At 46.6% G+C, this 13,657-nt stretch overlaps 1 protein-coding gene across 2 annotated transcripts in view; it reads left to right on the top strand.

The window, feature by feature from the left end:
• The window catches only part of SPTBN2 (spectrin beta, non-erythrocytic 2), a 108,452-nt gene that overhangs the window by 89,761 nt on the left and 5,034 nt on the right, over positions 1-13,657 (top strand). For both annotated transcript variants that reach the window (XM_083589604.1, XM_083589605.1), the window contains 9 exons: positions 1,172-1,546; positions 2,007-2,251; positions 2,905-3,043; positions 4,145-4,229; positions 4,959-5,155; positions 8,651-8,790; positions 9,611-9,686; positions 11,228-11,463; positions 12,338-12,511. In XM_083589604.1, the coding sequence (XP_083445730.1) occupies positions 1,172-1,546; positions 2,007-2,251; positions 2,905-3,043; positions 4,145-4,229; positions 4,959-5,155; positions 8,651-8,790; positions 9,611-9,686; positions 11,228-11,463; positions 12,338-12,511 (1,667 nt within the window). The remainder of the gene's footprint in view (positions 1-1,171; positions 1,547-2,006; positions 2,252-2,904; positions 3,044-4,144; positions 4,230-4,958; positions 5,156-8,650; positions 8,791-9,610; positions 9,687-11,227; positions 11,464-12,337; positions 12,512-13,657) is intronic.

Genomic DNA, 13,657 nt, shown 5'->3' with positions numbered 1-13,657 from the left:
GTTATGTCTTCTGATAGCAACTCTCCAAGGTCTCAGATAGAGAAAAGTCTCTCTGAGCCCCTATTTCTTGTGATTGTTTTAATTGGACATATCTAGAACCGAACCAGGAACCTTCTGTGTGCAAAACGGGTGCTCTACCTCTGTGCTATTATCCCTCTGCCTTTTTTGCCCCTTTGCCCTTCACACTCTTGTTTGTTTCCCACCATTGTGCCAGGAGCTGGAGTCAGGAGCAGGTCAGCAATAAAACACCCTGTGTCAGAGAATTCAACTCTTTATTCAAAGCAGCAACTCTTTCTATCTAGTAGGTCTTGCCCCAGTGAGGCAATTGCCTTCATACTGCTTTCTAAGGCTGCTCCTCCCCTGGGTCCTTCCCCAGCAATCTGAGGCTCCCTTGTCTTGTCTCTCTTTGCTCCATCCTCTTCATTCCTCCTCTATGTTCTGGGAGACCAGGCGGGAGTGGAGCTGGTTGCAGCAAGAGGGGGAGACTCCTTGGCAGCCTGCATCATCTCTGCCTCTTGGCCCCCCTGCTCTCCAGCCTCCACTTCTGCCTCTGATTCTGGACTGCTCTCAGCCACAAACTCTTCCTGCTCACCAAACCCAGCTACCTCTTCAGCTTCTGACACCTGCTCCTCCCAGTCTCCCACTTTTCCCTCTGACCACTCATCACTGTCCAACCACCAATCCCTTGGCTCTGAGCCTTCTTCCCCTGGGGTTCCCCAGCTGGTGCCTCCCACTGTTCCTCTGCATGAAGCCACGCCCATGACAATTGGGACCTTTGCAGTGTGTTACTGTCTGGTTCACAGGCGATCAAAGTCCCGGCTGGGGATGTCGGGACCGGGTGGCAAGATGGTGGGGTGGGAGCAGGAACGGGAGTGCAGAAGCCAGGAGTCAGGAAGCCAAGGGTCCGAGGATCAAGAAGCTAGGAGTCAAAGAACCAAACGCAGCAAGGCAGGGAATGTGTTGCTGTGACAAACAGCCGAAGGGAAAATGCTGACCTTGTATCCCTTTCCTGGCTCTTGCCACCAGGTGCTGTGAGTTACCAATCGGTGCTGTGAGTTACCTTGCCTCTTCAGAACAAACTTAGGAAGGTCCTAGTCCTGCAGAGTCCTATTGGTCACAGGGCCTGGCTCCTGCATGCACACCTGACACAGTGCTCTCTTCTTCCCTACAGATGCTGCGGGACAAGTTCCGGGAATTCTCACGTGACACCAGCACTATCGGTCAGGAGCGGGTGGACGCCGTCAACCGGCTGGCAGACGAGATGATCTCTGCCGGTCACTCCGAAAACGCTACCATCGCCGAGTGGAAGGACAGCCTGAACGAGGCCTGGGCCGACCTCCTGGAACTCATTGACACCCGGAGCCAGATGCTGGCGGCGTCCTATGAGCTGCACCGTTTCTACCACGACGCCCGTGAGACCCTCAGCCAGGTCCAGAACAAGCAGAAGCAACTGCCCGATGAAGTGGGCCGGGACCTCAACACAGCGGAGGCCATGCAGCGGATGCACAGCGCATACGAGCACGACATCCAGGCGCTCAGTACCCAGGTGCATTTGGGGGACTGGGAAAGGGAATAAAATCAGTGCAAGGTCCAGACTCTGCCTACTGAGAGGAGGAGCAACAGGAGAACAGTGGAGCAGTCTCCAATCAGCTTTTATGTTTTAATGTTTGTGTAACTTTTTTTATATATACTTGTAAACCACTATTTCTTTAAATTATTTAACAAAAAAAATCACATATCACTCAAAAATATTTTTTTTTTGAACAACAACAACAAAATTGTTTTTTGAGTAATTGCTGATTAGGAAATTACACATTTTAGCCAAAAATCTGGAGATCAATTTGTACTAAGCATCGCTTTACCCTTGTTTCTACAAGAAAAGTATCTCCCAACTCCAGTGATCCAAATCATTTGCCCTGCCCTGATCAAGGGCCTCGGTGGGAGCGCCTGGGACACTCTTGATGGTGAGGGACCCTGACTCACCTGTGGCTTGTTTGGCTTGGCAGGTGAAGCAGGTGCAGGACGATGCGGCGCGGCTGCAGAAGGCTTATGCCGGCGAGAAGGCAGACGACATCCGGAGGCATGAGCAGTCCGTTAGTGAAGCTTGGTCTGACCTGCTCAGCAGCAGCAGCGGCCGCCGGCACCTCCTCCTTGACACTGTTGACAAGTTCCGCTTCTTCCGCATGGTGCGTGACCTCCTACTGTGGATGGATGATGTCAACCTCCAGATCGATGCCCAGGAGAAGCCCAGGTAAGGGTCAATAGGAGCAGGTCTCTGTAGGTGGCAGGTCTAGTCCCTAACTCACCCAGGCCACATTCACATCATACATTTAAAACACTATGGTGCCACTTTAAGCAGTCATGGCTTCCCCCCAAAGAATTCTGGGAAGTGTAGTCCATTAAGGGTGCTGAGAGGTATTAGGAGACGCCCATTTCCCTCTTAAGAGGTCCCAGAGATCCCTGTGAAGACAGATTCTTTGTTAGAGTGGTTTCTCTAGGAATTGTAGCTCTGTGAGGGGAATAGGGGCTTCCTAACAACTCTCAGCACTCCGAACAGCTCCCAGAATTCTTTGGGGGAAACTGTAAGTGTTTAAAGTAGGGTGAATGTGGCCATCCTTGGATGTGTCCTTGTGGAATGATGTGCTGGGACCAGACCGGGCCTTTGGGTGTCTCATTCTGCCAGCTCCCCACTTCTTGACTTGGCAAGGTAAGTCCTTCTTGCCTTTAAATGAAACAAAAAGAGCCTTATGAAGAGATGCAGCAAGAGACCAGGGCTCAGTTTTGGCATTCACTGAGCCTTGTATCACAGCTGGATGATAAGCTCCCCACTTCTTGCCCTGCTCTGCTTAAATGTGATTTCTAGGGGAAAGCCTAGTAGCCGGCTTTTCCTACATTCCCCCACAGGGACGTCTCGGCAGCAGACTTGGTCATCAAGAACCACCAAGGGATCAAGGCCGAAGTTGAGGCCCGGACAGACAGCTTCAACGCCTGCATCGCCATTGGCAACGAGTTGTTGGCCAAAGGACACTATGCCTCTGACAAGGTGAGAAGGCCTCCCCTGAACTGATGCAGCTATTGCTTGTTTTGCAGGAAAGATGTACAGTCATACCTCGAGCTAAATGTGCTTTGGGTTGAGCGTGTTCGAGTTGCGCCCTGCGGCAACCCGGAAGTAATGAAGCACGTTACTTCTGGGTCTCGCCACTCGAGCATGTGCAGACGCTCAAAATGACGTCACGTGCGGAAGTGGTGAAACGCGGCACGCGTCGACGCATCTTGTGTTCTGTTTGGGATGCAAACGGGGCTCCAGAACAGATCCCGTTCACATCCCAAGGTACCACTGTACTGATTTTGGAATTATGCACTTTTTAAAGCTCATGTATGGTTGTTGGTTTTTATCAGTTTAAAATAGGCAAGGTAAGTCCCTCTTGCCTTTAAATGAAACAAAAAGAGCCTTATGAAGAGATGCAGCAAGAGACCAGGGCTCAGTTTTGGCATTCACTGAGCCTTGTATCACAGCTGGATGATAAGCTTTCCCCTCCTGAGATGTTCTGCAGCCACACAATCGTTAAAGATCAGGGATGTTTTTCCTCTACTGGCAGCTGCCTAGGTCAAGTCATGCTGGCCACATGACCCGGAAGCTGTACGCCGGCTCCCTCAGCCAGTAAAGTGAGATGAGCACCGCAACCCCAGAGTCGGTCACGACTGGACCTAATGGTCAGGGGTCCCTTTACCTTTACCTTAGGTCAAGCTGTTTGTCCATCTAGCCCACCACTGTCTACCTCAGGCATAGGTAAACTCGGCTTTCCAGATGTTTTGGGACTACAACTCCCATCATCCCTGACCACTGGTCCTGTTAGCTAGGGATGATAGGAGTTGTAGTCCCAAAACATATGGAGGGCCAAGTTTGCCTATGCCTGGTCTGCCTGGAGATGCCGCAAATTAACAAACCTTTGCATGCAAAACAGGTGCTCCACCAATAAGCTCTAACCCTTCCCCTAATCCTCGTGGTAGAGAGTTACACAGGTAAACCTATGTACAGCTTGATGTAGACTGCCCCAACGTTCAGATTAATTGGCACGACTCTGGATTACTATTTCTCCCCAGCTAAGCTCCCTCTGCATCTCTCTGCTTTTGTTTTGCTCAGATTGCAGAGAAGTTGACCCAGCTGCAGGACCGACGCAAGGAGATCAATGACAAATGGCGGGAGAAAATGGACTGGTTACAAATTGGTAAGTGGGTGAGGTTGTGTGGGCCTGAGGACTCGGGGAGTGGGGCTTCAGAGGGCTAGAGTTCATTTTGGGGCAGGCCCAAGGAACTCAGGTATGGCATGTGTGGATGCAGCGCACATTATCCCCACAACAACTTTTTCTGAGTACAGTGGTACGTCGGGTTAAGTACTTAATTCGTTCCGGAAGTCCGTTCTTAACCTGAAACGGTTCTTAACCTGAAGCACCACTTTAGCTAATGGGGCCTCCTCCTGCTGCTGCTGCGCCGCCGGAGTACAATTTCTGTTCTCATCCTGAAGCAAAGTTCTTAACCTGAAGCACTATTTCTGGGTTAGCGGAGTCTGTAACCTGAAGCGTATGTAACCTGAAGCGTATGTAACCTGAAGCATATGTAACCCGAGGTACCACTGTAGGTTTTTCTGAGAGGTGGTTACTTGAAACCAAGGGCACCAGCAGAACTTCATGGCTAAGCTCAGGCCTCCGTGGTCCCAAGAGGGAGGTTCTGCTTCAGGCACCATTGCCATTCTAAGAGAACCAGGGAGATGTCCATGGTCAGTTCTGGCACCTATTTTTCTAGAAAAATAGCACTGCTCATGAGGGAACGTGGCCCTCAGGCTAAAGAAGGTTCACCATCCCTGAACTAACAGCAAGAACTTGAGACTCAGGATTTGGAGTCCTCACCACTGACTACTCTCTCTCTCTCTCTCCCATCACCCCTCCCTCTGCCCACAGTCATGGAGGTGCTAATGTTTGGGCGGGATGCTAGCATGGCGGAGGCCTGGCTCTCCAGCCAAGAGCCGATTGTGCGTTCTGCAGAGCTGGGTGGCAACGTGGACGAAGTGGAGAACCTCATCAAGCGCCACGAGGGCTTCCAGAAATCAGTTGCTGCCTGGGAGGAGCGCTTCCTGGCACTGGAGAAGCTCACGACGGTCAGTGGGTGAGATCAGGGAGGGCGGGGGTCACGCAAATCCTTGGGAGGCTTGTGGGAAGTGTCCGAGTCAGCTCTTAGCCACTGCCCCTTGGCACCACATTACAGCAGCCTGGTTCTCAGAGGTACGTTTCCTCAGCATGAAGATTCTGCTTCCAGCAAACAGCTCTTCCTAGGCCATCCTCCGTGAATTTGTCCGGTCCTTTTTGTTCTCCCAAAGGCCCATCTCACAATGAGGGCAATAAGGCGAAGGCAATTGCTTCCTGAATTCCTCAGCTCCAGGCCCAGGGTTCAAATGCAGCCCTCCAGGCCTCTGTTTCTGGCTCTCACAACTTTTCCCAGGCCACATCCCCTCTCCAGCCCTACTGCACGCCCTGAATGTTTTTTGCCCGGCTGGAACACGTCCTTGAACACCTCTTGTAGAAACTAGACTATTGTATAGAGGTAACATTCACATTCATTGCTCTACCAAACCTTTGCCTCTGGCCCTGCTGACCCCTGGCATACGGCCCTCAAAAAGTTGCCCATAAGGGAAGGTTCCTCACTATGGACAGACACCATGATCCAAAGGCCACCTCTGCTTTGGCCCTCTTCCTCTTCAAGGAAAGTGCCTCTAGACAGGACTTGTGCCAGGCCTCCCCTTACGCAGAGAGATGTGGTTGCCTCAAGCGGCTGACTTTGTGTATTAAAAGTGCACCACCATGGCAAGCAGGACTTGGTTTTTTCCAGCCAGAACTCTCTGAGCTGGCATCCTAGACCCCTTCCAAAGTGGCTGAAGTTGAACCACACCATGCAGAGCACTTCCCCTTTGGCCTGTGTTCTCACAAATCACAGCCCCCCACTTCCTTTCTCCTCCATCTGTTTTTTTTTTCATTAAATATTTATTGGCATTTTCAAGAAACACACAACAAACAAAAACAAGAAATACACAAAACAAAACAGAGAAGAAAAAAAAAAACACAAAATACATAATATTCCAAACTAAACAAAAAAAAAAAAATAGAAAAAACCACATAAAATTTCTGATACTTATTATTCTTAACCTTATTTCTCAGACCTCCTCACACCTCCCCTTCTTGTATTCCAATTTAAATTGTCAGTTCAGCAAGTCCTTAACTTATTTCTTTACCTTAACTTAAACATTTGTTCTAACATACTATTGTTTTACTTTACTTCTTTTTTCCATTTCCTCAATTTATTTCTAACAGCCTTATTTTCAATTAATTTAAAAAGAAAAAACCAATTTTACCTTATTAAAATCACACATCAATACTTATACCTCATTAATTATTCTTAAGCCTTTTTCCTAAAGTCGACCAAAATTTCCCTTCCACGATTTACCCAATTTCCTTACCACTAACAAAATATAAAAAGCAAATTATCCTTATGTACCCTTTGGATTCCCAACCTCCACCCACCCTTCTCCCGGTTCCAGTCCCCAACCAATATCCATCAGTCTTTATGTTATTTATTTAGCCTGGAGATCTCACGTCCGAGGCCCTTATATCTCTCTCAGTTCCTTTCTGCCGGTCTCTTTGATAGTCCTTGATGTTAAGCCCCAAGTCTCGGAGGGGCTCCGGCCCAACAGACTCCATGTTGCTTCCAGCCAGTCCTCCATACTTAAAAACAAAGCCTATGGGGTACTCCAACTCTTGTTTCAAATTTCTTTCAGATCCATATGTCCCCAAAGCTCCAGCTTTCACCTTCAACAAATTTGTAATCCTCAGGTCTTCAGATCTCCTCCAAAGGGGATCTCTCCATTTTCCAAAGTCCCATTCAGACCAGGCTTTCCACATCCAATTTTTATTGTCCTTTTTTATCATCATGTCAGGCCTCATATTGTAACTCTCCTTTGACTCCTGCAAATCTCCTGCTCCTCCTTCATTTTCTTCAAAAACAACATATTGCTCCATCATATCTACACTTTCAGTTTCATTTATTTGTTCAGTTGAATAGGCTTCCTGTTTCAAGTCCTTATCAGGCTCAAAACTGTTATTTACTGTCCAGTGTAGTAATGATACCTCTGTAGACAAAGCATTGTATTCATCTTGCAAGTTTCCCAAGAGAACGAGTGCTCTGTCCAATTCTGCTTGGATTTTACATACTCCAGCCATTTTTGTGGTGTAATGTCCCTATTACCCCTCTAGGGGGATTTTAGTTCCTTAATGTTCCTTTCGGCTCAAAACCAAAAGTCCAGTTATTTTGTATCAGCCCTCCTTATTTTCAACAAGTTGTACCAAATAAACCAGCAAAAACAGCAGAAACAATGTTCTCTTTTTCCAGCTGACAGCTCACTTGACAGCTGTCAAAATCCTCAATACAACAGGCTTTCTCATAGGACGTTCCCGGGTCTCGGGGGGGGGGTGAAATTTCAGCTCCCAAAATTCTTTTTATCCTCCAGTAAATCTTCTTATAGTGTCAAAACCGTGAAGTCAGGATCTTTCATTAAAAAGCAACAAGAAACAAATTATCTCGACCTTAGCTGCCCAGTCCTTTGCTTTAAATTGTTTACAAAGAGGGGGGGGGGTGGACTTCCTTTTTAGCCCCTTCCCGCTCGTTCCAAATCCAAAATTAAAAATTTTTAAGATTCCAATCTCCGTATTACTCACGGGTTTATATTTTAGAGTCCAATCGGTCTTGGAAGAAGTTGGCGCTCTCTGTCAATGGCTTGCGGCTTCACTCCGTAGGCGAGGGAGTACTCTCAGCACCACGCCCCACCCTGCCTCCGTTCCGAAGCCTTTAAAAAGGCTCCGTCGCGGATTGGGGGGGCGCAAATGGTGCCCGCCGAGTCTCTGTGTTCACAGGCATCCGCGCCTGTGATTTTAAGGGTCTCCGCTTCGCCGCAGCGGCCAGACCCAGACGCTACGGAGTCGATTCCCTCCGGAGCTCGGAGGGAATCCGCCATTAAACAATGGCGCCAACCCGGAAGTCCCCTTTCTCCTCCATCTGGGGCCTGCCAGCCCAAGCCTGATCCTGACTTGGAGCCCATGATTTCTCTTCATGTTTCCTTAAAACTTCTGTCATGGCCAAACTAGACATCTCATAGAACAGAATCAGAGAATCGTGGAACTGTAGAGTTGGAAGGGACCCCAAGGGTCATCCAGTCCAGCCCACTGCAATGCAGAAATCTCACTAAATAAGTCATTAGAAAACATGTCCACACCCCCTTGTTTAAACTGGAATGCCTTCTAACTTTGGCTCTTATCACCTCCCACATGACTCATGTAGCTCCATGCCTTTACCCTGGCCTGCGATACTAGAGATATTTTTCAGACGCACCCTATCCTTCTGATTGTAATTTGTTTTAAAGGAGTTTAATGTTTCCTTTTTATATTGTAACCCTTCCTGGGACCTTAATGATGAAAGGTGGGCAAGAAATATGAGTACATCAATAAAATGGTCTCCTTACCTAAACTGAAAAGAAAAGAAAAAAGGACCCAACATTATCTTATTTTTGCCAACCTTGTTCCATCAGTTTTTTCTTCTTTTCCGCCAGCTGGAAGAGAATGAACGTCGCCGACGTGAGCAGGAGGAGGCGAGGAAAAAGAGGCCCCTGACTCCGCCTGTGCCAGAACCCACAGCCATGATGCCACAGAACCAACATCTGGAAATGCCACATGCTCCCAGTGATGCCCGGTGAGAGTTGTTTCATGGGAAGAAGAAGGACATTTGGAGTGGCAGAGCAGGCAGAATGCTGTGACCGATTCAGTACAGAAGAAAAGTTGAATGCAAAATTAAATCCACTCCACAGCCATTGGTCTAACACTATTTTTAAGAATTAGGAGGAAAGTGTGTTTGTATGTGTTTATCGTGAAAATTACATTTGCAGGAACTGGGGATAGCGGAGAGAAGAAAAGGCTGTTAAAGGAAATGGTTGATTACCCACCTGAATATTTAATGGAAAGATAAATTGAGTGGGTGGGGAAAGATTTATTTTATTTTATTTAACCAGCCTCCCTTGAGAACTTTCTGGTGGTAAGAGCTATTTGACAGTGGAACAGACTGCCTTGGAATGTGGTGGACTCTCCTCCCTTGGAGGATTTTAAGCAGAGGTTGGATAGCCATCTTCCTGGGAATTCTTCAGCTGTGATTCCTGTGTCGTTAGGGGGATGGACTTGATGACCCTTGGGGTCCCTTCCAATTCCCCTGCAATTCTATGATGAGAGATTCAGGTGCATAGGTTTGAATAAAATTGCACACAGTATGAACGATAACAGTATTGTAGAGCAGGAATCAGAAATGAAACATCGTCAAACTATTGTGCCTTCTCTGTAGAGGCATGCACTCCCTCTGAGCCCCCCAAAAGACAAGCATTTGCAAAATGCTGGCAGCAAGCCATAGAGTTGTAGCAGCAAAATGCAACATGGGAGATAAAGAGGTGAGAGTCTCTCCACAGATGTACTGTGACCTGGTGTGCTTGAACTTCAGCACAGACTCACACACCTGTCTTCCCCAGGAGCCCTGGAGAGCGAGGCTTGTCGCTGGAGTTACCATCTCTGAACGGGATTGACCCTGATTCCGAGTCTCCACAGGTGAGGCATGGATACTAAGGAATGATGACTGGGGGCGGGATTGGGAGACACAGAGGTGATTGGTTGGCAAGTAAAGCCTGAGGTGGAATCCTAGAACCATAGAGTGGCAAGGGATGGATAGTCAACCCTGAGTTAAAAAAGAAAATTCCACTTATTTTTCCCAAGAGAAAAAATTGCATTGGGTTCTAAACCATTCATCAGCCGTTGTGTAGTTTTGGAAGCCCCCAGTGGCTCAGAGGAAGGAGAAAGAGAACACAGGATCTCTTAGCGGTGTGGCACTTTGCTTAGAATGTCAGACTAGGACTCGAGAGATGCCAGGCAAAGTCAGGAAGTTTAATGGGTGAATTGGGCCAGTCATCAATGTAACCTACTTCATAGGGTTGTTCTGAAGATAAAACTGGGGAAGGTGGAGAAAAGCTTGGTGGGATATAAATTGAATAAATAAATACCAATAAATTGTCCAAGTCCCAAGCTGCCCCTTAGACCTACTACTATCCCCCCTTCCCGCCAAACACCTATGCCAATGCAGTTGTGTTTCCTTTCAAAATCCAGCTTTTGGAAAAGTCTGTGGCTTCACTCTTTCCCAGCTATAACCAAACTTAAATGGCTTCGTGTCCCGGTTTGTTCAGCAGAGAAGCACAGGAGAGCTGTGGTGGTGGGATGTTGCAATCTGTGGCTCTTGATGCCATTTCTATGCTGGTTGTGCAGGAAGTAGCTTCAATTCCTGCATATCTGCTATAGAAGTACAATAGGCTGGCAGAAGAGGGATGGATGGAATTTCCTGTCTTCACTTGTGTGGAATTCCTGGTCCCCTCTGCTGATCAGGGAGGTAGTCCAGTACAAGGCTAATTTTCTTAATTTTACATGATTTTTCCAAACTACTTTTTGTTAGCATACAATATAAATGTTGTAAATAATAATGATGATGTATTCTATTCATACCCCCACCTTTCTCCCATTAAGAAACTTGTGCAGTATTTGCATTTTCCCCATGCCACTTATTCCGCTTCCTCAATTGTTTCCTCCCACTGACAGCATTTATGGTGTAAGCTCCTTGGGACTGAGACTTGTCATTTATGTATCTAAGCTTACATTACTCTGCAAGACACCAAATAAAGCTATAACAACTCTGCAGAAATAGATGAGGAGAAAAGACATCCTTACTTACTCCCACTCCTTTCTTCCTGTGAGCCACAGCTGCAGCCCTGTATAGCTTTGTAGGCCAATAGGCATGTTCAGAAAATGAAATCTTGGCATTGTTTACTAACTAAGGTTAGTGGCTAACTCACCAGGATCTGGAAGCCAGCTTAAAACCCTGGCTTCATATTCTTACTGGACTATCGTTTCCCAGTTCAAATGCAACAGGAAACTATGGTTAACTGTGGCTTTCTAGTTTTTTCGCTTGCATGAAGGAAGAATTGAAGCAGCTGCACAAAGCTTGTTCGTATCTTGGTGGGAAAGTGGTCAGTAGCAAGGATACAACTAAAAAGGGTGTGTGTGTTTTTAGAACCCCATAACTCAGCACCTCCTGTCTCTTGCAGATTTCAGAGACATCTGGTACGGTAAACGGGTCACGAATGGATTCCTTGTCCCAGGGGAAGGAGCCCAGCCCAACCCCATCACCTCAGCTCCATTCCAAACCGCCTGCCCACAGCGATCCCACTCAGTTGGCCACACTGGCCCCGCGCACACCAGACCCCTCGGCCTCAGAGCAGATGGAAGGGATGTTGTGTCGGAAGCAGGAAATGGAGTCACATGGCAAAAAGGCAGCCAACAGGTGAGCTCTGCATGTTTGTGTGTGTGAACCTGGGGTGCTGGATAGGCTTGTCATATGTCAGGAAAATTCTGTACATGTCCTGGTTTTCGGGTGTCAAAATGGCGTTGGGGGAATTTTGTTGAATTGGCAAAATGTCAGGGAAATGTATAGCAATGTGATGGGCAAAGCTCAACAATTTTTGGGTCTTTCTAAAATAAAGCTCAATAACTTTGCGGGTGTCCAGAATTTTACCTTTTGAAAGTAAACCCTAGTGTTGGACAAGGATTCTACTTTCTACTTGTGGGCATAAGACAAGGCCATTGAGTAAAATCTATCTATCTGCCTATTTCAGCAACAAAGCATCTGCCTTGCATGCAGAAGGTCCCAAGTTCGGTCCCCGACATCTCCAGGTTAGGCTAGGAAGGACCGTGGAGAGTTGCTGCCAGTCAGTGTAGGCAATACAGAGCTTGGATGGACCAAAAGGCAGCTTCCTGTGCCCCTATCTAATGATTTCCTATGTGAAACAGTACCGTATCATCATTTTGTTTATTCATTTCAACGTTAGTCTCTAAGTCAGTGTACAGTAATGTTAAAAAGATATGATAAACATAACATCAGTTACAACCAACCATAAAGTCCAAAAACTTTCTTAAAACACTTGCTGAAGTAAAATAAAAAGACTTGAATTCAAAGAAGTTGCCACAGTGGTTTAAGTCCCTAAAATAAAAACTCATACACAGGAATAAAGTTTGCAAATCATTCCGAACTTAAACAGACACAACTTCTGCTGCTTCTAGCCCACTGTGGGGAGGGGGAAGTGCAACTTTGGGTGGCTTGGGAGTGAAGGGGGTCACTGAGAGATGCTCACAGCTCCCTTCTTACCCCACCTTGCCAGGTCCTGGCAGAACATCTACTGCATTGTCCGGAAGGGCAGCCTGGGCTTCTACAAGGACAGCAAGAGTGCCAGTCACGGCATCCCTTACCATGGCGAAGTGCCCATCAGCTTGCAAGGGGTGCAGTGCAACGTCGCTCTGGACTACAAGAAGCGCAAGCACGTCTTTAAGCTTGGGTAGGTCAGCAAGGTTCTTTCAGCCAAGTGGCATTGACCACACTTACTTTTATGTTCTCCTTGTTTCTGAATGTACCACTGGATGCTCTCTGCTCATGCAGCTTAACTGCCGTTTCCACAGCGATTCTTATTTAAAATCTTTGTGAATATTCTTCAGCATTTTTGTGAGCATTTATTCTGTACACAGCTTTGACCAAAGCACACATAAACGCAAGCAGTTTATCCTAATATAATGCATGCTTTGGATGTTATTTTCGCTAAAATATTTGCTTTTATGCACCCTTTCCTCTAATACATGCATTCTTGTGTAAACATTCTTTGGTGGGAGAACTGCATAGCAAATTTTGGATGAGTGCAGATTGTGAAGGATGGCTGTTCTTTGGTTTTCATATTGTTTCAGAAAATGCAAATTTGAAAAATTCAACATTAAATTTGAACTGAACGAAATGTCTCTCACAGCCCTGGGGGTCATGTGAGCTATGGGGGAATCTTGTTGTAGCTCTCAGCCCTAGGAATCTTCAGAACTGTAGCGAAAGCAGTTGCAGATCAGTTCACAGAATTTTCAGTACCCACCACAGTGCAAAAGTACTGTCCTAACAGCACAGTCCCATGCATGCATTCAGAAGGTGTTAATGTCAGGTAAGGTTGTCTATAGGTGTTGAGGGGGCAACAGAAAAGAGATCCATTTTAGGCCATTTGGTTTCCCTTTATAGAATAAATGAACATAGAGGAGCATTGCAGGATGGTCCCAACAGTATATACAAAAATATACAGGGATGTCTTTATTTTTTAGCCATTCATTCATTTGTATTTTCCAGTGAGAAATTTAGTAACGTGTAAAAAGGTAACAGTGGGGGAAGACGACACCTAAATATTCAAACTCTGCTTTTGAGAGCTTAAGTTTATATTGTTTTGTATTGTATTGTCTTATATTGCACCTTGACTTGCAGTGGACAGGGGTCCTGTTTCATGTAAAGAAGGCGGGTGGGTGGTGTTTTTGGTAGTTTATTCGTAGTAATATCTTATGATTGTGTACTGGCTTTTTCTCAATATATATGTTTTTTAAAAAGAAAAGGCAAGCATGTTTAGGACTTTGTGTTTTGCACAAAGTAATGTGACTTTTTTAAAGTCAGATTCCTAGCTCCT

Source organism: Podarcis filfolensis (assembly GCF_964270895.1).
Source record: "Podarcis filfolensis genome assembly, chromosome: 16".
Classification (NCBI taxonomy): Eukaryota; Metazoa; Chordata; class Lepidosauria; order Squamata; family Lacertidae; genus Podarcis; species Podarcis filfolensis.
Note: the sequence above shows the minus strand (reverse complement) of the source record. Positions and strands in the feature narration are given on the sequence as shown.